The sequence below is a fragment of the Trachurus trachurus genome, assembly GCF_905171665.1.
Source record: "Trachurus trachurus genome assembly, chromosome: 14".
Lineage (NCBI taxonomy): Eukaryota > Metazoa > Chordata > Actinopteri > Carangiformes > Carangidae > Trachurus > Trachurus trachurus.
In genome coordinates, this window is record NC_139903.1 from 29880468 (window position 1) to 29907209 (window position 26742).

General features: G+C 45.5%; 1 protein-coding gene across 1 annotated transcript in view; it reads right to left on the minus strand.

Moving 5' to 3' along the window:
• The window catches only part of LOC310997446 (uncharacterized protein), a 136888-nt gene that overhangs the window by 53430 nt on the left and 56716 nt on the right, over window positions 1–26742 (minus strand). The window contains exon 10 of the mRNA XM_083987140.1: window positions 16132–16305. Coding sequence (XP_083843266.1) covers window positions 16132–16305 — 174 coding nt within the window. The remainder of the gene's footprint in view (window positions 1–16131; window positions 16306–26742) is intronic.

Sequence of the window (26742 nt, forward strand, 5' to 3'; positions counted from 1 at the left end):
TGTTTGTTCAATCTAAGAACAAATGTAAACATGTTGTTATTATGGTCTTTTCCTGAACCTGACCAAGCCATGACTGTGACTACAGTGATGATGGCGGTGATCAGTTCACTGCTGATGCTACAAATGATTACATTCTGAATCAACAAAGTCAACATCAAACATTACAATCATCAATCAATCAGCACTAAAATGGGTTGTGTTCAAATATTGATGATGACAGTGATGTTATCAGACTGATCAATATTTAGTGTGTGAGTCTGAGACACATCTGCTTCACAGTACAGAGTGTGTGTGATGGTGACCAGAGTCAACTTTGACTTCAGCAGCTGACCTGGAGTCAGCAGAGTTTCTGTCCTCAGGAGAGACAGTGAGACCTACAGAGGACACAGAGACACTGAGGAACCAGAACCGATCCAGAACCCAGGATACAGAGGTTGAGTGAATGTGGTGTTGAAGGTGTGGAGGTGGATCAGTGAGTCAGAGGAGACACTGTAGAAGGACAGAGTGCCAGCAGGACAGTCCACATACACTGCTGCTCTGTCAGAGACACAGGAGGAGGAGACGGATGTTTCTCTGTTGTTGTGACAGACAGAATAACTATGACCATCATCATCAGGGCACCTCAGACTCCAGGACTGATCATTTCCTCCAAACCTACAGTCTTTACTGTCTCCTTTCCTTCTGATTCCTCTGTAACTCACTGATATATGAACCAGTCCTCTCCACTCGACCTCCCAGTAACAGCGACCAGTCAGACCAGTTCTACACAGCAGCTGAGGCCAGACATCAAATCTGTCTGGATGATCAGGATATGACTGATCCTCTGTCACACATGTCACCTTCCTGTTGTTGTCAGACAGTTTGAGGTGTGTGTTCACTGTGTTCATGTCCAGTTCCAGTTCACAGGCGTCTGATGGAGAGAACAAGACACAACACAGCTGCAGTTTATCATCTGTTCATTTATCAACAATTTCACTGACAATTCATCAAAGTCAAACATTCAAACTGACATTTGATAGGATTTTATACTATGAATAAAGTTTCACTACATTTCAATGATGTGTACACCCTCTACATATCAATACTTGTGTGTGCTTCAGCATCTGTCCACCTGTCAGTGAAAAGCAGCAAAAAACAAGAGCAGTGTTTCCGTGGAGCCACATCCACAAAGTTTCTACTGACCTCAGAGCAGCTGCATCACAACCACTCAGCATGTGGCTGTTTCTAGTGACTTTAATGAATCCATCAGCTGGAAAGCATCATGTCTACATCATCATTACTGAAGCTCTGAAAGGTCAGCACTGATTTAGTTTGTGTTGTCATGGAAACAACACCTTTAATGGAATTAAAAATAATAAAATGATCAGTACCAAGGTCATTAATGTCATCAATATGTCTTTGATTGGTGATTTAAAAATCAATATTGAGAGTGAAAAAACAAACATGTCAGCTGATTGTCAGTCTGTTTCCACCTTATCATCTGCAGCTGATCTAGAAAACATCCACACACTCTGTTTATACAAACACCAGTTTATATGTTCAACACTGAGTGTGTCTGCTGTTTGTACAGATGTGTCACACATCTGGCCCCAGGTCTGCTACTCAGGGAGGAACTGGAAGGTAAATCCACCTCAGATCACTTGAATCATCTTTTCATCATCTTTGTCACATTAATTATAGCCTCTTGTGTTTAGGCTTTCTGTTGGCTCCACTCTTAATAACATATATTGATTAGGATTGGATCAATATGTTCAGTTTGTTGTTTGTGGATTTTAAATGGATTGAATTCTAACATCTTTCCAGCCACACTGACAAAAACAAAAGCTGAAACCTGAATGAAACTCTGGAGAAATTAGACTTTGTGCGTCTGGAAAATGTCAAAATCTAGTGTAACGTGCAGCTGTGTTCTCATGAATCAAACTTCAAACACACTCACACTTCCTCACACCAGGTCTCAGTCTCTGAGGTCCACAATGGTCCACCCTGGAGGAGGAAACAAAGTCAGGATGAACTTCATCCACCATGAAACATGAAGCAGAGTTCCTCAGTTAGTCAGAGAGACAGAGACTCAGGGCCTGTCCCATTTCTCCACACTTGGCTGAGTGAGCTTGTTTACACACACAACCACACACACACTTTGGTGACGTTTTGCTATGTTGAACGTACATTTGTGTGCAGGCACATATTAAGTGGACAACCACGTGGGGATATTTAAAAGCAGTTGGGACATACTTGACAGGTGGAGCTTTGTGTCTCAGTGCCATTGTTCACACTGGAACACAACTCTGTGTGTTCCAGTGTGAACACACAGAGAACACACATGTTCTCATGTGGAACATGTGTGTTCCACATGAGAAAATATATTGTTCATAGTTTGCTAAATCTATTGAATGTTAGAATGTTAGAGTGAGGATTTGTTAAATGATATGGTGTGTTTGAAGGTCGACATCTTCTTGTCAACAGAGCTGAACTGCTCTGCATGAACAACTGGTACATTGGGAGCTGGCACCAACCAGGTTTGTCATTCAGAACGTGACATGTCGAAGCTCTGAGCAGAGTCTATCAGGAGTCTCTGCTGAGATATTTTCATCTGTTCACAGAAGGAACTTGTAAATAATAATAGCTATGTTATTCACTACACATAGATCATGTGACCATAGGCCTGCACATCAGCACACGTCAGAGCTCACATAGACCATCACAGTAGTCCACGCCTTGCATGCTGGGAGGGACCAAACCCCCAGTGTGTAAGACGGAACAGAAACATACACAGATCAGATCGTTCTCAGCTCTTCCTGGTAACACTGTCTTTGTGTGCTGTATGATCTCCGCTCTCTGCAGACTGCGATTAAATACTTATCTGTTTCAACCTTCGCCTCCTCCACTTTGTGTCTTGCCTCCCGACCTGGGTGAGATCCACACGAGCGGATCTCAACAAATGGGGGCTCGTCCGCGTTAAAGGGGGTACAAGGACAGTGGATGGACCATTCGACCTAAAAGCTTTTCTTCATGGACAGAGGATAAGGACACAAGCCGGCACATAAAAGGTACGCAGAAAACCTGTTATAACGAATTCTGCATATTGACTATCACTAGAACTGTGTCCTGTCCAATGTACATGTAAGTAAAGTAGCAAAAGAATCAGAAAAGTATTTTAAAAAAAAAAACTTAAAGACAAAGGTAAAGAAAATAGAGACATAAAACAGCAGACGATAAAACCTTGAGAGTGGCGTAACTCCACCTGACGACCCGACGGGGTCCAGGAGCGGTTGATACCGCGGCTGGGTTGGATTCCCGGGGGTGAGGTCCCCTAATTCTACTTGTTGATATCATTCTTGGAGAATTATCAACATTTAAAAGCAGGTTGAAGGCCCTAATATCTTGGAGATATTTAAAGTATCTATTGGTTAAATTATTGCGGTAAGGGTGAAAGGCCCGGGGAGGAAGAACAGGCTTCCAAACCAAGCACGTCTGTCTGTCTAAAATTAAAGGGTGCGAGGCCCGTAGGAAAAACAAAATAATTTCTTACAAATACTTCTGAAGCATGCACAGTTTGATATACCTTTGTGAAAGCGCTGAAATTTATTTTTTCTATGAAAAAGTTCTAACTTGTCTGTGTTGTTGGAGTTATTGTGAGCAATATATGGGTGGGGAAGAATAAAACTCTGAGAAAACTCGTTGTGTGAATATCCATTTCGCTCAGCGTCAGCAGTGTATGGTCTCAGTGGCGGGGTAACCTTGCGGTGTTAACAAACGCCACCAGTTCACTGTTGTTTAGGGCAGCGAGTGCGTAAAAGCCACTCTGCAGCCCAGCTGTGTGCTTTGGAGGCTAAAACACCCAGTTGATAAACGGTGTGGGGTATGAGTGTAAACTTTGCAAAATCCTTGTGATTAGAACACCCAGAGTGAGACCGGGTCACTATAGAGTGATCTAGAAGCTTGTCTCCTGAGGATTTGCAAGGGGCTAACGCAGCTATCACTTCATTCCCTGCAAACGTACCAGCTGTGGAGCTCAGAGTCTAGATAAAATATGGATGGAGAATTTGATACAGAAATGAATGACAGTGGTTGGGGTCCCTGGCAAACCCTCTTAGTCCAAGTAGACACCACTGCAGACGCCCTAGGCGCCCTCACAAAACAGGGCAGTAGAGAAAAGAAGGTTGAAAAAGCCAAACAAAAGATGCATACATTAATCACTGATATGGGGAAAACATTGAAACACCAAGAGCCTTTACATACTCTCTTAGTAGCTAAAGTAAAAGCAGCAACAGAAAAAAAGAAAGCGGCTGTAGAGCAGGGAAAGACAGCAAATTGGTTTCACAGGAATGGGTGGAAAAAGGAGGAGGACGCGTGGGAGGAGGAGTGTCGAGGTTGGTCTGAGTTGGCTATCTGCTGGCAAGGGATGAAACACAAACACAGGAGTCCAACTCCCTCCAAAATGGTAACTGCACCTGACATCCTCTCATGCTCGCCCACATGCCCACCTCCATATGCACTAAACCCACCTGGCATGTTTCCCACATATAGGATTGGTAAAGGTACCATGCATATTATGCCCGTAGGTGGGCCCACATTAGAAGATGAGTTAGATGACGCCGACCAACAACGCACGGGGACGGCCCAGTTATACCCCACTGCTGAGTTGCATGCACACCAGGCCGTACACACTAACCCTTTCACGTCCGCCCATTCACCGGCTGCGCCATTACACACACCGTCGGCTCCGCCCTCCGTCTTTACCCCCGCCTTTAACTCGTCTCCACCGTCCATCACCGCGTCGGCTGCACCCACCGCCGTCTGCCCAGCATCGATTGCACCCTCCCAGGCGTCATCAGCCGGTTCACAGCCCCCACCGTTTCAAGATAGGGTAGACAGAGCAGGAGTAGAACGAGAGCAGAAAGTGCTATTGGAGGCAGAACAGACAGAACACTATGAAATGCTGATGGAACACGCAGCTAAGCTACAGGCTACGACTCCAGAGCTGTTAGAAAGAGAGAAATTAATGAAGTCCCTGTCCCCCGCCAGAGATAGAATATTGCAATATGTTCCCGATGCCCAGCGCGGCGCTACGCGTTCAGGCATGCTCTATACCCTACCCCCTCCTCCTCATACCATTCTTCCTTTAACCACGGTCCCGGGGAGTCAACAACCAAAATACAAGTCGTTCTCGTTCGGTGACCTTCAGGCTCTGGTCGACAAACTGCCCCCTGTCACAGATGGAGGCAGTTTGTGGCTCAGCAAATTGGACTCCCTGACAGCAGGACAAACATTGGCCTTAGGTGATTTCCGCGCGGTTGCCGGTAGATGCATGACCTTAAGTAACAAACGAGACATAGAAATGGACGCTCAAACCATCAGGCTCCCAGACGACTCCCCACTCACCAACCACATAAATAGCATAGGCACAGCTATGCGCGCGCAATTCCCTCTGCCTAACTCTACAGCTATGCCCAAAATTCGTTGGGATCCTAAACAAAATCCACGTCAATTCCTGAACGCCGCTAAAGATATGTGGACGAACCAGACAGGACATTGTCCTAAGAATTCGGGCTCCCAAACTGAGTGGTACCGACAGGCTAGGCCTCCCTGAGTCTGTGCAAGACACAATGAAAAATAACCCTGACATGTTAGGATGTGACTCCTCCACGTGGGAGAAGCACCTCGTGCACCACCTCACTATCTTTCAAGATAAGACACAGAAAGAGGAAGAAGAACATTCTGACCTCCAAGCTCAGCTACTTAAACTGCAACTAGCTAAGGCCAGGGATGACGTCAATGATAAGAAAAGAGCAAGTTAAAATAATGATGCAGTCAGCACAGGGACCGGAATGGGATGATCATCTTGTTTTTCCTGACATGAATCCTATTCCCCCGTGGGAGTCACAGCCGCACCATAGGGGAGGTAATAACATGCGTAGGGGAAGGGGAGGCTCACGGGGTGGGGGCCTGAGAGGAGCTTACAGGGGGAGGTCACAGAGAAGAAGCCTTGCTTGTTTCCTATGTGGAGATCCGTCCCACTGGGCGAAGGAATGTCCACAAAACAATGACAACCAGCAAAGGGGCGGCCGTCAGCAGAGGGGAGGCTTTCAAAACAGAGGAGGCAGGGGTAGACAAGATCTCCAACCCACCACAGGGGGAGCTACTGGGCAGTTCCCCCAGCTGTTCGAAGAGTGACACACCCCACAGAGAAGTCCTGAGCAACACTTAACGGCAGAACCAGTGTTGCCAGTGGCGGTCAACCACGACACGCTGCCATTTTTAGTGGATACAGGTGCTACTATCTCCACTATACAGACTGTACAAAAGAACTTGCTCTCATCTAAAGTCATCACAGTCATGGGTTTCTCTGGGGTTCCTACTACTCTGCCATATACCAAGCCTCTCACCACGCAGCTGGGGAACCAGACTGTGCTGCACCCCTTCGTGGTCTCTCCTGATGTCCCTTCAAACCTACTGGGCCGAGATTTGTTGACCAGACTGGGAGCTAACATTCTATGCTCCCCTGATGGTCTAACTGTCTCGTTCCCTGATGGTACCCAGATGAACTGTAACAGCACCAACACAGCACGCTCTGGACAATACCTCATGTCTCCTGTAGTGGACATGTCGGCAGACATCTACTGGGGCTTACTACATAGTGAAACACGAGAGCATGGCGGGATCCTGTCGGCCTACCTACAATGGAAGCCCTGGATAGCCCTGCTACACCCCTACGTGGCCCCTCCTGATCCTCCGCATGTTACATTGTTTTATGATAGACAAAACACAGAGTGGTATGAAGAACAGTTTAGCAGTCAGATAGAGGGTACTGATTGGAGTATAGCCACAGACAGCATCTATGTTGCTCCCATAGGTGTAGTAGCCACTGTTAACCTACTACCTGCACAGTTACAATGGTACATGATGGAGGATGAGGCAGCACCACATGTCTCCCTCGCTCTCCATCCTGACCACCAAGCTAAAGAATTAGGTTCTATTGTAAAAACTGCAAAACAACAGACAGATTGGAAACAGCTGACGCCACAAATAATGTATTCCTCTACTGCTAAAACATATAAAATACAGGTTTCTTGCACAGATCAGGCACTCGTGGAACATGTTCAGATCTCCCGCCACCACGGCCGTGAAAAGACAGATCACCCAGATTCCGCCGCCATGTTGGACTCTCTCCCAAACTCTCTGTGGGCCACTGGTCCCACTGATGTGGGTTTGGTAGACTGCCCACCTGTCACATTTTCTTTGAACACCACGGATCCAATCTGGCTTCCTCAATATCCGCATAAACTACAGGCCGAACTCGGTATTGCAGACACCATTGAGGGGTTGTACAAAAAGGGGGTGTTGATTGACTCACACTCTCAATGGAACACACCCATCTTACCTACGGAAAAGAAAGGTACCGGCAAATATCGGATGGTTCAAGACCTGCGTTCCATTAATAGTGCATTACGTACCGCTACGACACCGGTCCCAAACCCCTACGTTGCTCTCAGCACTTTCTACCTTGATGTTTCTGGAACACCACACTGTGTTAACGGGGTGTTGTTCCAGAAAAAAGGGGGAGAGAGGAAAGTATTAATGTACATAGTATGATGATGATCTGTCCAGAGAAAGACATTGACACAGACACAAATGAACATGCTGAAATCGAACATATAAAAACTGAGCAAAGAAAAGCCTCACCACAGGAGAAATCTATGTGGAAAAGTAGGGGTTGTACAGAAACAGAAGGTTTGTGGCGAGGTCCTGATGGAAGGATCATTTTACCGCCAGGAATCAGAGAAATAGCACTAAAAGAAGCACATGGGGTGGGGCATGTCGGAGCAGCACAGATGGTGAGAAATTTGGAAAATTGGTGGCACCCTTTTATGAAACAAATGTGTAAATATCATGTAAATACTTGTCCTGAATGTACGATGTACAACGCCAGACCAACGGTCAGACCCCACCCTGGACGTTACCCTCTGGAAACAAAAGCAGGAAGAGAAATTATCATAGACTACACAGATATGGTAAACTCGGTTCAAGGTTGTAGATATATGTTGGTATGTGTTGATGCATATACAGGTTGGCCAGAGGTTCTTCCCACAAGGAGGGAAGACAGTAAGACGGTGATAAAGTTCCTCATTAATCAGTACATTCCAAGACATGGTTTTCCGGAACGAATTAGGTCTGACAATGGCACACACTTTAAAAACCATGATCTGCAGAAGGTGGAGGAGGTACTGGGACTCAAACACAAATTTGGGCCTGTATATCATCCCCAGTCACAGGGAAAGGTTGAAAGGATGAATCAGACCCTTAAAAGTAAAATAGCTAAAATCTGTGCCCAGACCAAGATGAACTGGCTGGATGCACTCCCACTGGCACTTATGTCGGTACGTAGCTCAGTGAATCAGAGTACAAGGTTCACCCCATTCGAGTTATCTACTGGAAGGATGTTTCCAGGGCCACAAACAAAGCTCGTGGGGTTAACTTTGAATGATCAGTCTCTAACCCCAAAACAGTACTTTCATGCTCTGCAGACTCTTGTTTCAGAATACGCAAAGCAGGTTGGTGAAAACACTGGAGGAGAAACAACAACAACTCCCGACTCCGAGTGGGTACTGCTGAAAGTGACCAAGAGAAAGTGGACAGAGCCACGCTGGACAGGTCCGTTCCAGGTAAAGGAGCGCACCTCACACGCCGTTCGGCTGAACGGCAAAGGAGACACGTGGTTCCACTGGAGCCAATGTGCAGCAGCTGAAGCCCCCGCCAGAACCCTGGGGGAAATCCGAGAAACACTGCGTGAGCAGAACAAAGGAGCAAAGTCCACCGATCAACAAGGGGCAGAATAATCCCCTGGTGGCAAAAGGGTGAGGTAGTCTAACCAATACCCCTAGGGAGGAAGTGAAATAGCGTTCCTCTCCAACAAGTGGTGTGCCAAACCACCAACCAGGATCGTCGAGGCGCCCAGAAGAACATGCCGCTCACCTTCCTCATCATCTGTTGGTTTGTGGTAATACAGGAACAACTACATTATAATACCTATAGCATTACATCTTGATGGGTACATTTTATCTTCTTGTCATATTTTACCTTATTATGTTTTAAAAGTACTGCGCATATTGCTAAAAGAGTTGTGTGACTGAGATACATAGAGAGTTTGAATCTGTCTTGGGAGTAACCCTGCCCTGGACTACTTGTTGGAAAATTCTCGTCACTGAAGGTTTTTACTGCTTGCTAAAATGTTACAATATGGGAAATGGAAACCTCTGTTGGGACTCAGTGTCATATCTCTTGTTATAGTCACATTGATAGGTCTGTGATATATCTGAATGGAATAATAAAGTGAATGAGTGTTGATTTTTTGCTTACAGCTCAGTTTCACAGAGTGCCTTATATGTGGTGTTGGTTTTGAGGTTGTTTGAGATGTTTTTCTTTTCATTTGTGTGATCTCTGTTCAGAGATCAAAAGGGGGATTGTAAATAATAATAGCTATGTTATTCACTACACATAGATCATGTGACCATAGGCCTGCACATCAGCACACGTCAGAGCTCACATAGACCATCACAGTAGTCCACGCCTTGCATGCTGGGAGGGACCAAACCCCCAGTGTGTAAGACGGAACAGAAACATACACAGATCAGATCGTTCTCAGCTCTTCCTGGTAACACTGTCTTTGTGTGCTGTATGATCTCCGCTCTCTGCAGACTGCGATTAAATACTTATCTGTTTCAACCTTCGCCTCCTCCACTTTGTGTCTTGCCTCCCGACCTGGGTGAGATCCACACGAGCGGATCTCAACAAACTCCATCATGACAGAAGTAACAGTGCACAGCAACAGTTTGAATAAACAGTTGCTGCTGGATCACAGTATTGTCGCGACCTACGCCACCCTGGGAAGTAAAGTTTTACAGTTAAGGCTCTAACAAATCTAGGCTTCAGGGATGACACAGGTGCACATATTTCTATTGCTGAAAACCTGGAGCTTGGTGGGGTTCGCTGCCATATTGCTCAATGTTTGACTCACCAGCTGCTTCTCGCCCATCACCTGTAGCTTGGTCGGCGAGTCCTTCCTGGCAGACCGGCGTCCAGCTCTAGTGGCACCGGGCCGGCCACCAGCTCCAGCGTCCTGCGTGTATCGACCTCCGTCCGTCGTCACGCGGTCTTGGCTTTGTCAGTTCATTTGTGTTTAGATGAGACACTAACTAAAACGATAATTCAAACTTGCAGTGAAACGGGTCCTTTCTCATCGTCAACTTCTCTTCCCTTCTCTGCGGGGCGCCCGCCTCATGTTCACGAGACTCGCTTTTGGCTTTTTCCCAGCATCCCCTTGCTCCTTCCGTTCACGTCAGACTTAAGCGGTCAGGTAACCAGGCAACCAATCAAAACATTACACAATATGGCAGCCCCCCTTCTCACCTACGAAAGTGACCTCAACATTCCTCCCCTCCATAAACAACAAAAAAAAAGAAAAAACACACGCTGGACAACATATAACAGATTCCTTTCTCTATTTTCCTTCTTTTTCCTTTTTTTTTCTCCACTGTCCTTACGATATTCACCTATAAATTTTCCTGCAAATTAGGTTCACTCAACTCTCACATAAAACATCAAAATCCTCCTTTCCTCAGCCTCTGGACAGGGCATCTGCAATGACGTTGCTCTTGCCTGCAATATGTTTCACTTGGAGATCGTATGGCTGTAAGATCAGGCTCCACCTGAGCACCTCATCCTCAACTGCTTTCTTCTTAGGAGGGTGAAACCGGTATGGGTGTTGCTTGATGGGAGTCGCCCCCCCGACATCCACATCATGCACTGCTTTATCAGTCCTTCCCGGTACATCTCTGAACAAACTAGGAAAGGAGTCAACCCCATGGAGAATCTGTTGCCGCTGGAACTCAGTTAAATGCGTTTACTGTTCTTCCAACACTGCACAAGCCTCAGTATTGCACCGCCTGGCACTAACCACTTCTGGACCGCTCACTGACAGATCTTCACAGTTTCCAACCTCACCAGCATCAGTCTGAACTGGCATGGCACAGCACACTGTCGCTACAGGGCTCTTGTAAGCCTTCAGTAGTAGTCACAATATAGTTTAAGTCACCGACTCTCTTCTAAACCCTATATGGACCCATAAATCCCGGTCCCAGGGGTCCCTTTGGGCCAGAGTTCAGAACTAAAATGACATCCCCTGGGTCAAACTGTCTGACCATAGCTTTTCAATCGTATCTGACTTTCATGCGAAACCTTGCTGGCAACCCGGTGCTTCCTGGCCGCCTCACCTGCTGACTGCAACTTGGCCCTGAAAGACGACACATAGCTCAAAACATCTCCAGGCTGCTTTGGATCAACCACCTGTTCTGTCAAAAGATACTCATTTCCCCTCTTAGACTTTGGCAACGGCCCTACACAGTCAACCATTATGTGTGCAAATGGCTCCTCCTCCACAGGTAGAGGTTGTAGAGGAGCCACCGGTACTGCAACCCCTGGCTTTCCCACCATCCGACACGCATGGCAACACTGGCAGAATCTCTTCACATCCCTCAGAATACTAGGCCAAAAGAAATGACGACAAATCTTGTCCATGGTTTTCTTAGAACCCAGGTACCCACCAAGGACGGACTCATGAGCTAGCCTCAACACCTCCTGTCTGTAACTCTGGGGCAGAACCACCTGTTCCAGGGTGGCCCAGTGGGCATCTGCAGGTCTAGTAGGGGGTCTCCACTTCCTACAAAGCACATCATCTCGAAGAAAATAGCACTTAGGCACTTCTCTATAGCTTCCTGCACTGTCACTGCTAGTCTTAGTGCATGCTTTAACAAAGGGTCCTCCCGCTGCCTGCGCACCACTGACTAGCGGTTCAGAGGGACCTCTTCAGTTCGTACTCTCAGTACTTGCTCCTCACTCTCAGCCCCCTCACTAGTGCCTTCTCTGGGATCCACTCCTTGCTGCTCCTGATCTCCCCTAACATTGTTCACTCTGTCCCCCTTAACAGCTGTAACTGACGACGGTGAACTGTCATGCCACTGGCTGAGCAGGGAGTCGGACAGATCACTCAACATAGGATCCGCGGGCTCTAGCGGCACATTAGTTTCCTCCACTCTCTTGTTAGCCTGCGCACGAGTAACCACACAGGCGGTGAAAACCTCAGGGAACTCTGATTCTAACTCCCTAGTCTCAAGAGGATCAACAGGACATTCAGACTTCAGGCGAAACCTTAACTCCGGCCAGGTCATTACCCATCACTAAGTCTATGGTCTTAAATGGGAGGTCTGGTGCCTCCGCCACCAGCACAAATCCACTCACCAACCCAGACCGTAGGTAGAGGCGATGTATCGGTAGCCACTCATAACCACCTCCTACTCCTAGCACCGCAGTGAACTCTCCTGTGAAGCTAGAGCTGGGCAGGTCAACAACCCCCTTTCTGATTAGTGTTTGCTTAGCCCCAGTGTCTCCCAGGATAGTAATGGGCACAGACAATCCCTCACTTGAGTCGGACAGGGAACCCTCTGAAATGAATCCCTCATAACCTTGTAACTCCTCCTCAGGCCTCTGCTCCACCGACACAATACCTACAGTCTTAGCTGCACCATACCTGTTAGCCAAACGAGGGCACTGAGATTTCTTGTGACCCACCTTGTGACACCAAAAACAACGTAGCTCGCCAGAAGAGCTCTGTTGCCGGTTGGGGACCTGAGCTGGCCCTCTCAGCGGAGCCGAACGTGGGAAACTACTCCTTTCAGTCACAGAGGAACGCCAATTTCCTACCTCACTCTGTCTCGGAGATCGCTCCTCTCCTCTGCGCTCAAATCCCTTCCTCCTACTGACCATGGCTGAGGCACCCCCATGAGCCACCTCATAGCCATCTGCTATCTCGGCTGCACGCCGGGGCGTTGACACATCACGCTCATTCAAATAAACTTCAACCTCCTTAGGAACACTTAGCTTAAATTACTCCAGGAGGAGCAGATCTCTAAGCTGCAGGTAGTCGAAAGCCTTACATGCCTTAACCCAGCGGTCAAAAAGCACCTCTTGTCGCCGCCACAAATCCAAATAAGAATCACCTGGCTGTCTTCTGAGTTCTCTGAACTGCCTCCTATAAGTCTCTGGAATACTTCCATAGGCCTCCAAAACAGCTTTCCTGAGTGCATCATATTCCAACCCCACTCTAACGTCCAGAGCGGCCACAGCTCTTTGGGCCTTCCCTGTCAGAACACTCTGCACTAACAACAGCCACTTTTCCTCTGGCCACTGACACTCCGCAGCCACTTTCTCAAACATTTCAAAGAAAACATCAACAGCACTTTCTTCAAACACAGGCATGAATGGGCAAACTCGATTTAAATCAAACCTCAGTTCAGGTTGCCGACCTCCAACTGCGGTTTTCTCCACCTCTAACCTGGCTATCTTCTCTCTATGGGCCCTTTCCTTTTCCCTCTCCTGGAATTCTTGCAACTCCCTCTTCTCAGCCATTTCCCTCTCTCTCTCTCTCTGTTCCCTCTCTCTCTGCTCTATCCAGACCTCCTCCAGCCCCAACTCCGCTATCAACCGAGCTGCGATTTGCGGCTTTTTCATGCCATCTTCCAAAGAAACATCTTCCTCCTCGGCTAACGCTATCAGCTGCTCTTTCCTTAGCGTTCTGAACTGTTCTCGGGTCAGGTCCACACCTGCCAACACGCCATCATATCCGTCGCCATTACAACAGGTCCGAGAGAAAAACAACCACGCCAAAAGTATACGGCTAAGTAGAGCTATGCCAGCCCCGCTAACAAAACACCACTAAGCCAGACAAGAAAAAACCGACACACGGGTGAACGCACCCACCTATGCTATCGCTTCAACCCAGTTCACTGTCCTGAACTTAGCAAAGCGTCCCCGCCACTGTTAAAGCTATCGCTAACCTACTGACTCTGTTAGCGAAAAGGTCCAGACTCGCTCGGCTGGTCCGAGCCTAAGTGTACACCCCTCTGTTTCTATCTAACCTGGCTGTGTACGCTTTTTGATGAGCCACGCAAAACAACTCGGTCGCCTTTCCCATTTCAAAAACAGAGCCAAAACTAAGCTAAACAGAATAACCCTGACCTACCACTAATGCTATCGTTTAATGCTAATACCATCCAGAATATACTAACTCACAAAAGGTTTAGATCCTCAGACGAGCCCCCATAAATATGTTGCGACCTACGCCACCCTGGCAAGTAAAGTTTTACAGTTAAGGCTCTAACAAGTCTAGGCTTCAGGGATGACACAGGTGCACATATTTCTATTGCTGAAAACCTGGAGCTTGGTGGGATTCGCTGCCATATTGCTCAATGTTTGACTCACCGGCTGCTTCTCGCCCATCACCTGTAGCTTGGTCGGCGAGTCCTTCCTGGCAGACCGGCGTCCAGCTCCAGTGGCACCGGGCCGGCCACCAGCTCCAGTGTCCTGCGTGTATCGACCTCCCACCGTCGTCACGCGGTCGTGGCTTTGTCAGTTCGACGAGACAATAACTAAAACGATAATTCAAACTTGCAGTGAAACAGGTCCTTTCTCATCGCCAACTTCTCTTCCCTTCTCATGTCAGACTTAAGCGGTCAGGTAACCAGGCAACCAATCCAAACATTACACAATATGGCAGCCCCCCTTCTAACCTACGAAAGTGACCTCAACAGTATCGTCTACTTCAAGAGTGTCTCCGCAAGATTCAAATCAAAAATGTGGAGGCCCAACTCTGCTGGTAAAAAAAAGGGTGTGTTTTATTAAATTAAATAGAGGTTGATGAAAAATGTTCACACCACAACTGAGAAAAAGCCATAATTATGTGATAAAAGGTCAAAATGATGAGATGTAAATGTAAACTTTGAACTACTACTTGAAATCTCAAGAATATAAGATAAAATAATATAAAATATGTGATTAAAACGTCATAATTATGAGATACAAAGCTAAAATTTATTTTATTAAAATTTATTCTGTGGCATTTTCCAAACGTGGCTTGTGGCTCAGACTTCATTGGCTGGTGCATTGTGAGAAATATACTTGGCCAAATACTCCTCCAGTGTGGTCTTACAGTAAGTGTGGGTAAAGTGCAAATCAAGTTCACTGCACTTTTGGTCGTTGGAGAAATGGGACACACTTGTGCACTTACACTAAGCGCATGAACACACACATCTAGTGTGTAAGTGTGATCAAATGTGCAGAATTGGACAGGGCCACAGTCAGTACGTTTACATGCAGAGCTTAATCGAGCTATGCTCAAAATTCGATTTTGGCGTCTAATCGGACTTCTGTCCTTGTCTCAATTTACATGCAACTGAGAAAATCGAATAACTGATGGGTCCGCCCCCTCATGCGGCGTCACCCTCTGTTTCAGCGGGTTAATACGCCCCCCTGTCCTGTTGACTTTTCTGTCACCTCATAAAAAACAGAATATAGGGGCGTCGCGTGGCGTAGTGGTTAGAGCAGGCGCCCCATGTATAGAGGCACAGTCCTCGCTGCAGTCGGCCCTGGTTCGAGTCCCGTGTCGGGTGCCATTTGATGCATGTCATTCCCCCTCTCTCTGCCTCCCCGTTTCCTGTCTGTCTCAACTGTACTATCTATAAATGCCCAAAAAAATATACTTAAAAAAAAAAAAAAACTGAATATACACAACTTAGTAATCTTAATAATAAATTCTCAACTGCAATTACAGACCAGACGCGCCAGTCTGGGCCGGATTCGCGCTGAGAATAGGATACGGGCTTCCTTTTTTCCTCTCTCTCTCTCTCTTTTTTTTTTTTTTTTTTTTTTTAATAAAACACTCTTGCTGATCGTGCTGTGTGAAATGCATTGAATCGGCGCCGACATTGGGTTTTCTTCTTTACTTTGCCGGGTTTGGGCGGCTTCTCTGCTCCACTTGGTGCTGTTGTGGAGCATGCGCACATGCATTGTCCAGTTATATTCCGACTAAGGTGTATACATGACGGAGAAAATCGAATTCCAATCGCATTATCTGGGTGTCTTAATCGGAGTTCTCCAACTCCAATTTCAGTCAGACTAAGGTGTTTACATGCACTTCAGTTGTCCAGTTATAGTCGGATTAAGGCAATAATTCGGCTTTTTCAAGTGTCATGTAAACGTACTGAGTGTGAGAGCTGCTGTTGTCTGTCCATGTGCCCATACCTGAGAGTGTCCAGTCTCATGTGTGGATCCTCCAGTCCAGCAGACAGCAGCTTCACTCCTGAGTCTCCTGGATGATTGTAGCTCAGGTCCAGCTCTCTCAGATGGGAGGGGTTGGAGCTCAGAGCTGAGGCCAGAGAACAACAGCCTTCCTCTGTGACCAGACAACCTGACAGACTGAACACACACACGCACACACACACACAGAGAGTAAACAAGTTTGTACTTGAACACTAATACCCCTTTCCCACTGGCCAAAAAACTTGTTTAAACCCGCTAACAATCGGCTTTTGGGAGCAGTGGGAAAGGCGCACCGACCCGCGTCAAACGACTTGGCAAGTGACGCGGGTTAAAATCGCCTTCATTCGGCTCTGATCAGCTTGCAGTGGGAACACCAGACCCGGGTCAACCCGCTAATTTACGTGATGATGCTGAGCGTTACGTGACGCCACGTCATCATGCCGGTCGCATCTCATATCACGTACCAAACAAAGCTCTGCTCGCATTCAAGACGATTGAAAAAAAGATGGGACAGTCTGTTTAACTGACGTGTTGTGCCGCGGATGTCCGTCGCGGCCGCGGCAGACTTGCTGTCCTCCGCGGTCCTGGTGCTCCGCAGGTCAGCCAGAAGCCTTGGTGGATGGACCTCACACTCTGCGGTGGGCGGCTGTGGCATGACATGGTGTTTCTCGCACCGCGGATGAAAGCGGGGCAACTGGTTTATGCTCTGTCTGATCCCCCAGCCGGGGGTCAGACCTGGCTCATTTTGGTCAATGGGAAAGGAGCCAAATGCCAATTGTTAGCGGGTCGACCCTGTTTAAAAAACCCGCGTCGACCCGCTAATTTTAGTGTGTGTTAATGTAAAAGTGCTGTTACCAAAACCCTATTACAATTGATGCAAATAAACAGAAAAGAGGACATAACTCAGACAAGTGATCAGAAATGATCAACAATATATATATTGACATATCAATATTTCAGCAGGATTCAAGTATTGGTGAGCTATGTGAATCAAAGCCTTGACAAAAATCATACTACCTGAGAGTTTCCAGTTTCCAGTGAAGACTCTCCAGTCCAACAGACAACAGCTTCACTCCTGAATCCTGCAGGTCGTTGTTACTCAGGTCCAGTTCTCTCAGACTAGAGGACTGGGAGCTGAGGACTGAGGACAGAGTTTTGCAGCTTCTCTCTGAGAGGTTACAACCACTCAGTCTGGAGAGAAATTACAAGGGAAATGAAAAAAGAAAATATTGAAAAATTAGATGTTAATGTCACAAATGCACAACAACTATACACTAACCTAAGACCTCCCAGTTTACAGTGAGGACTCTCCAGTCCAACAGACAACAGCTTCACTCCTGAATCCTGCAGGTTTTTGTTACTCAGGTCCAGTTCTCTCAGACTAGAGGACTGGGAGCTGAAGACAGAGGACAGAGTTTTGCAGCTTCTCTCTGAGAGGTTACAACCACTCAGTCTGAAAAGTGAACAACAAAACAAAAGGCACCAGTTACACAATGAATTTTGTGTTTTGTTTTGAGAAAAGAAAACAACACAGTAAATCTAGATGGATATACGTTCACACCGCAGGTCTTAATGCTCAATTCCGATTTATTGGTCAAATCCGATTTTTTGTTTGGCTGTTCACATTACGCCTTTAAATGTGGCCTGTCTATGGATTGCTGTGTGAACAGCTCAAGCTCCTGAAGTGACCCGCATGTGCAGCTGATCATTGATGACATCACGCCACGACGGTGTTTACGGAAGCATCCATGACAACGGCAACCGGTATTGTAGGACTTTATGGTTTAATGCTAAAAAAAAAAAAAAATCACGTCGGATTCGAACCCGCCCCCCATCCCGCACTCCATCAGCCTCCCTATACCCACAGCATTACGCTTAAAAAAAAAAAAAAAAAAGAGTCTGAATTTAAACTCACCGACTTTTGATGTGATATGCAGTCTGCCTGCCTGGCTCATCATCTGACAGCTCAGTGTGACGTAGGCTACGGCTGACAGCCTTTATTTCTAAATCCCTCTGTTTATTTTTACACATTAGCAACCAAGCTCATCGTTCATTAGTTCATCTTCCTCTTCCTCACGTACTGTCCTCGCTGCACTGTCAGACCTGCATGTGTCTCTGTCACCGTTGCGCTGTAGTGCTTCACCCCGTTTTTCAATCAACTTTATTTGTCATTCATTTACAAAACAGTGCAGCGCGGGTCAGAATGACGTCAAAGTCGCATTAAATGCGACCTGGCTGTTCAGATTGCAGTGCATTCAAAAAAATCAGATACGTATCTGATTCAGTACCACATTTAAAAGTGGCCTGAATCTGATTTGAAAAAGTCAGATTCAATGCGATTTGTGCTGTTCACACTGTCAAAAGCAAATCAGATATGGCTCACATATGAGCGAAAAAATCAGATTCAGGTAACTGCGGTGTGAACGTAGCCGTCACATACAGAGCTTTGTTGGAGGCTTTGACCACTGGCAGCAGCCTCAGAAGAGCCTCCTCTGAAGAAGAGTATTTCTTCAGGTCAAACACGTCCAGATCTTTGTCTGATGACAGTAAGATGAAGACCAGAGCTGACCATTGAGCAGGAGACAGTTTATCTGTGGAGAGACGTCCTGATCTCAGGGACTGTTGGATCTCCTCCACTAGAGAACCATCATTTAGTTCATTCAGACAGTGGAACAGATTGATGCTTTTCTCTGGAGACAGGTTCTCATTTATCTTTTTCTTGATGTACTGGACTGTTTTCTGATTGGTCTGTGAGCTACTTCCTGTCTTTGTCAGCAGACTTTGTAGAAGAGTTTGATTGGTCTCCAGTGAAAGACCCAGGAGGAAGCGGAGGACCAAGTCCAGGTGTCCATTTGGACTCTGTAAGGTGTTGTCCACGGAACTTTGATAGAAGTGTGTTGATTTTCCACCTAATAATTTCATCCACTTGGAGCTTGATTGTTCTTGTGACAGCAGACTGACTCCATATTTGATGAAGGTCAGATGGACATGAAGAGCAGCCAGAAACTCCTGAACACTCAGATGGACGAAGCAGAACACCATGTCCTGGTACAGGCCTCTCTCCTCTTTAAAGATCTGTGTCAACACTCCTGAGTACACTGAGGCTGCTGTGATATCGATGCCACACTCTGTCAGGTCTGATTCATAGAAGATCAGGTTCCCTTTCTGCAGCTGCTCAAAAGCCAGTTTTCCCAGAGACTCAATCATCTTCCTGCTCTCTGGACTCCAGTGTGGATCTGTCTCAGCTCCTCCATCATACTTAACCTTCTTGACTTTGGACTGAACCACCAGGAAGTGGATGTACATCTCAGTCAGGGTCTTGGGCAGCTCTCCTCCCTCTCTGCTCTTCAACACCTACTCCAGAACTGTAGCAGTGATCCAGCAGAAGACTGGGATGTGGCACATGATGTGGAGGCTTCGTGATGTCTTGATGTGGGAGATGATCTTTCTGGCCTGCTCCTCATCTCTGAACCTCTTCCTGAAGTAGTCCTCCTTCTGTGGGTCAGTGAACCCTCTGACCTCTGTCACCATGTCGACACACTGAGGAGGGATCTGATTGGCTGCTGCAGGTCGTGTGGTTATCCAGAGGCGAGCAGAGGGAAGCAGTTTCCCCCTGATGAGGTTGGTCAGCAGCACGTTGACTGAGGTGGACTCTGTCACATCAGTCAGGATCTCAGTGTTGTGGAAGTCCAGAGGAGGTCGACACTCATCCAGACCATCAAAGATGAAGACCACCTGGAACTGATCAAAGCTGCAGATTCCTGCTTCTTTGCTTTCAGTGAAGAAGTGATGAACAAGTTCCACCAAGCTCAACTTTTTCTCTTTCAGCACATTCAGCTCTCTGAAAGTGAAGGGAAATGTGAAGTGTATGTCCTGGTTGGTTTTGTCTTCAGCCCAGTCCAGAGTGAACTTCTGTGTTAAGACTGTTTTCCCAATGCCAGCCACTCCCTTTGACATCACTGTTCTGATTGGTTCTTCTCTTCCAGGTGGGGCTTTAAAGATGTCTACATGTCTGATGGTTGTTTCTGATCTGTCTGGTCTCCTGGATGCTGTTTCAATCTGTCTGACCTCATGTTCATCATTGACCTCTCCAGCCCCTCCCTCTGTGATGTAGAGCTCTGTGTAGATCTGATTCAGAAGAGTTGGGTTTCCTGCTTTAGAGATCCCCTCAAACACACACTGGAACCTCTTCTTCAGCTTAGATTTGAGGTCATGTTGCCGAACCACAAAATCATTTCCTAGAAGAACAAGCAACAAATAAAATCAATTAATAAATTACCAAGATAGTGTTTGTCCATTTCCTTCCCAAAAAGAACAATTCATTAACATGTTTCCCTCCATCATGTCAGTAAATGTCTATTTTTTCTCCATAATGTTGAATCTTTAGAGAAATCATCTTACTGCTCTGCAGACAGTCAGCCAACTCTTCCTGTTTCATTCTCCTCAGGAAGTTCACTGTGATCTTCAGAAATGCCTCTCTGCTGCTCCTCCTCTGATCTTCATCCTCAACATCCACCATCTCCTCATCCTTCCTCTGAGTCTCCAAGCATTCTGGGTAATCTGGTGTCAGCAGCCTCTGGACTCTCTTCAGCTCCTTCTTCACAAAAGTGACAACGTTCTCCTCCAGCAGCTGGAACAGATGATAAACTCAACATTTCATTTCATCTGAAGACAACATGTGATTCATGTGTCAGTCTGAAGCTCTGTGACTGTGGTTGATGGAGTTAACAGTAACAGTGTGATTGTACATGTACAGACCATAAATATGGAGTCCAGGTCTGGTTGATGCTGCTGTTCAGACTCATCACTGTGGACCTCTGAGATCTTCTGCTGAACTCTACGGAGAAAACATCAACCGTGAGGAAAATGACTGACTCCAATCTGACACTAAATATGAAGGTGGCTGATTTTCAATTCCTCCACTGAGGATGGCAGGTGACTGGTAGACGACTCAGTCATGAGTCAAGAGCCAGAGAGTGAGGATGGTTCACAGTTGTAAAATGAAGTGCCCACCATTTCAACCATATGAGTGTTATCATGCAGTCTTTATATGTCTCACAAGAACTTGTTTTAAAACTGGTTCATACAGTCTTTTAATCTATTCATTTTCTATACCACTTGTCCTGCACAAGTGTGAGCTGGAACTGAAGTGCTCAAATTATGTTTAAAGGTTGACTATGTAGAATTACAAGAACAACAACAGAAAAAGAATTCCAGCAGTCGATTGCCAGACCGTTGCTAGGTAAAACGGGCCGTTGCTAGGGACTCCGCTCTGAACAGAGGACACAGAGGAGGAGAACTAAGCAGGATATTTACCTTGTTTCATTTTTACCTTCATTAACAGCATAATAAATGACTTGTAGCTTGTTACAAGGACAGTGGAGGCTCTCTGCCTTCCACACCGCTGCTGCTCAGAGCCTCCGCTGTCACTGCTCTCCTCAAGTTGGAAAAAAAAAAAAAAGGAGCTCCGTGGCACCGAAAGTCCGCGACGATAATGACAGATAAGACTACACAAATACACCCATCCTAACAAGTATATGATAATCCATTGATCCACCGATTGATTATTAAAAAGGCTTGGTTGGAAACAAACGCATCCGACCGGGAGGAGGCAGGAAAACAGCGGAGAACTGAGCCACATGTCGGCTACAGGCAGGTACGAATGTAAACAGAACGTTGACAGAAAGTCATTGTCGAACCCGTCAAAAAAATTAAAAATAATAATTCAGACTAAAAAAAATTTTTTTATGGAAAAGCAATACTTTCATTCTGTACCCCTCTAAAGGCCCCATGGATGTATTATTTTTGAAAAAATATAGCTTTTAATAAATATTCTACATATTCAACCTTTAAGCACACTCTCGAGGGTAATATTGTGATTGTACAACTATTACCAACTAAAGGATTTTCTAGTCCCAGATGAGTGAACTCTGAGCTGACGATAATGTTTTATCACGGCATCGGACTTTTCTGAACTAAATCAATACCGTGTTGCCGACACAGCTGATGGGGAAAGCCAAACATTTCGATTACTCCAGATTATTTAAAAGCCCAGAAGTCACAAAGAGAGAGAGAGAAACATAGAGGTATCTACTGTTTTATCCAACGAAATATTCAGCTCCAAGCCATATTTTATTTTCACCGCGGTTACAAGTAATGTCTTACTACGGAAGGGAACAGCCTCTTTGCTAAAATGGGACAGTTTACAGCATATTCACAGAAAATGGTTATTTAATTGTTCTAATATTTGAGGCATCTGAAAGGAGCACTCTACATGAGGTTGATCAAGTTTGTGATTCATTTTCACGTGTAACATAACGTTTCTAAAATTATAAAAATAAGAATTCATGGATGGTTACCATGGAGATGGATAAAACAACATGACATGGCGGAGTAATATGTTTCATGATGAGTTAGGCGTTGTCATAACCAGAGACTCTGTTCAGGTTTAAGTTGTTGTTTTCAGTCATGTTGTCTTGTGGTTTCCTGTTTTATTTTGTAATTTACCTCTCCTCTCGTTTCAGGTGACTTGCCCCTTCCTCTTGTGTTCCCCTGCCAGTCTGATTGTCTGCCCCGCCCTGATTGTTTCCACCTGGTCCCCATTTCCTTGTGTGTGCGTGTACTTAGTCTGTGTCTCCCTTTGTTCTGTGCCAGTTCGTCTTGTCCTGTGACCCGAGAGACTACATGCCCCATGTCAGGTTTTTTCCTTTTGTTACCAGGGTTTTTTTCTCGTAAGAGTGACTTTGTGTTCTCCAGTTTTATCCTTCAAGAGAGTGTTTTTTTGTTCTTTGTTTTATCCTCGAGAAGAGTGAGTTTTTTGTTTGAATCTCCAGAATAAACCCTGTTGATATTGCAACCAAGTTTTTTGAGTCGTGCGTTTGGGTTCAGACCCCAGCCTTGTCAGGCGTGCTGTCATGCTGATTTGAGCACGTTCTAAATGTCTTGTTGACCAATCAGATTGCTTGGTCGGAACTACTTGTTATATAATATACACCATGTTAGACCTTTGGCCTCTGATTTCGATTAGTTGCCTTTTTCTGGTTCAATCGTGACTACACTTAAGTAGCAATGACTCTCAGACCAGGTATGTTATATTGACATTCATATAAAGACAGATACTGAAAGTCTTCTAAAACACATTATTTGATATCCATTCTTTATGCAGTTGGAGGTGAGATTTTCAAGTGGGCCCTGAGTTGGAAAAGGTTGGGAACCACTGACCTAGAGCATTTGAGATACAGCTGTTGTTCAGTCAACCATTCAGGAATTCACTGCTCACCTCACTGGTGTCAACAAGTCAGGATTACCAGTCAAGTTTAAAGTCTGAATGTCTCTAATGTGGCTTTAGCTTTTTACAAGGTGTCACCAACAACTGTGGACTCAATGGAGCAGAACATCAGCAGCTACCTGAGCAGGTAGTTCAGTCCAACTACAGACTATGCAGCTCTGGACCAAGACATGATTCTATCATGATATTAAGTTTGTAGTTCTTACCTTCCATCAGCAGATTGTCCTTCTTTAAAGACAATTGGACGACCCATAGACCGGTCACTCTTCATAGACACACAGCTGGGTTCAGGAGAGTCTGATCTCTGCTGCTGCATCCTGATACAAACAAACATGTGAAAATGATGTGAGCTTTCTTAGTCCTCAGGTCCAGGACAGCTTGATAATAATAAGGTTCCATTTCAAATTCTTACCTTCCATCAGCAGGTTGTCCTTCTTTAAAGACAATTGGACGACCCATAGACCGGTCACTCTTCATGGACACACAGCTGGGTTCAGGAGAGTCTGATCTCTGCTGCTGCATCCTGATACAAACAAACATGTGAAAATGATGTGAGCTTTCTTAGTCCTCAGGTCCAGGACAGCTTGATAATAATAAGGTTCCATTTCAAATTCTTACCTTCCATCAGCAGGTTGTCCTTCTTTAAAGACAATTGGACGACCCATAGACCGGTCACTCTTCATGGACACACAGCTGGGTTCAGGAGAGTCTGATTTCTGCTGCTGCATCCTGATAAGAAAAAAGTGATGAATGTGTCACACGGCAGTTGGGACTGGTTTTATTGTTTCATTGATGTATAATTTTTAATAATTCCAGAGTTTTATTCTTGCATGTTTTTTTATTTGTATTGTGTTTTTTATTCATATTGTGTTTGAGTTTTTATTGCATGTTATAGTTTGTCCCACTGCCAGTGAATGCACCATATTATGAGCAAATGCGCTGCTCCTGCGAGGTTCTCCGGTTCCCCCTAACAGATCCCATCAACAGCGGAGGAGCAGGGTCGCGACCGGAAGGAGAAGGGGAACAAAAGAGCGTGGAGACACTGTGGCACCAGACAGAGCATGGCTGGAGAGGACAGTGAGAGACCGGGAAACTTGGGCGGAGGGAAAGATGGAGATGAAGTGTGGAGAGACGGAAAATCCAGAACCCATTTGGGCTGTTAGTAACGTTCTGGTGTGAGAGGGTGGATTGTGGTTGAACACCGATACTGGCAATGATTTTGTGTGTTCCAGGTGGCCTCCATGCTTGAAGAGCCAAGGCACCGGAAACAGGCTACCAGACGCCGCAGCAAGTCTCCACTTCTGAACCTCATGTTTCACTTATCCCGGTCTGGCTGTATTCCTTTTAACACTAGAACCGCCGTGAGGTCATTTTGACCTCTCTCGCTTCTTAAAATGCACGTAACTCTGTTTGCGTAAAAACCCTATGTCTCCCAGTCGATAACTTTTCCTAAAAGTGTGTTCTACATCATCTTATGCGTTTTCACGATTCTAGTATAAAAGAGAACGAAAAAAAGAGTGATTTTACCTAGAACCGCCAAGAGGTCATTTTGACCTCCATTCATTCTAATGCAAAAATGCTAAATGTACTGCATTTATATAGCCATATATATTATATAGCCAGCCAGACACACAGTTCAAAACACTTTATGGTAATGCTTCACATTCATATACATACACATACTTTACCAAAAATAACAATAGCCGTTGCTAGGCAACCAATATAGACGACTCTTTATTTTTCTATTTTTCGAACAGTGTGTGTACATATAAAAAATTATAAAACAGATTTTCCAATCATTGCAATCTGGGCTAAAGAATGTCCATTTAGTCACTCAGTTTGTCAGTTAGTTAGTTAGATAGTTAGTTATTTAGTTAGTTAGTCATTTTGACCTCATCCCACAACACAACACGAGTTCAGATATTAGAAAGTTGTCAAACAGTTAAAACAGGTGTCAAACAGATAACAAATGAACATTACTCATAAACATTGAACATAACAATGACAGTCCCTTGCTCTCATGAGAAATGGACATGAATTCAGAAATTTGTAACAATTTTGAAAATTTTTATATACACACACTGTTCGAAAATAGAAAAATAAAGATTTGTCTATATTGGTTGCCTAGCAACGACTATTGTTATTTTTTGTAAAGTATGTGTATGTATATGAATGTGAAGCATTACTATAAAGTGTTTTGAGTTGTGTGTCTGGCTGCTTATATAATATATATGGCTATATAAATGCAGTCCATTCACCATTTTTGCATTAGAATGAATGGAGGTCAAAATGACCTCTTGGCGGTTCTAGGAGTACATGGAATGTTGGCGGTTCTAGTGTTCAGAGACTTCTCGTTTTAATGGACATTGACTCTGCTGGCTTTTAACTTGGTTGAAACCATTTTAAAGGTTTTTAATCAATTGCTTATACTCTGATTTTAAGAACAAGCTCTAAAAATAAATTATTGTGTGCACTGGTATCCATTGTTTCAGCCCTCTGTTTTTAATCATCACCAACAGTGAGCTCTCACCCGATATCTCAGAATCTGCAAATGTAGCCGATGTCATATCTGGCCCTCTGCGTTGTGTTTCTCACAGCCTGCCCTAGGTGGGGTTCGATCCCACGGCCTTCCGCACCGGAGGCGACGATGCTAACCGCTTTGCCAAAAGGTTAACAACTGCTTGGCAAGTTGGTTAGCACATCGTTTATGGGTGGAGTGAGTGCACATCCGTTACACTCACCCCCGCTGAACTCACTCCACCCAGGGCATCCGGGTCACGGCACCACTGTAGCCAATGTCATATCTGGCCCTCTGCGTTGTGTTTCTCACTGCCTTCCCTAGGTGGGGTTCTATCCCACGACGTCCCGCACCGGAGGCGACGATGCTAACCTCTTCGCCAAGAGGTTGACAACCGCTTGGCAGGTTGGTTAGCACGTCTTTTATGGGTGGAGTGAGTGCACATCCGTTACACAAATTTACCTCCATCATTGTTCCCATACTCCACTCCTCACAAATGAAATGTTGTAGTTTGACCAGAATAAAGATTCATTTCGACCAGATCTGACCTCATGTTAGTTGATCAGTTGATGAATCAGTGGTTGGTTGTTCCTTCACTTAGACACTTCATACTTTAGTATTATCATTTCTAAGTTGTTGTTGAGTAGTTGATGTGACAGTGAGTGTGAATAATGTGATGCAGTGATGTGAGTGCTGAGCTCTGACATGGAGAAGAGTCATGGACAGTTAGAGATCCTCATCTCACCTCTGAGCTTTGCTCTGGCTCTCATGTTCCCCCCACAGAGTG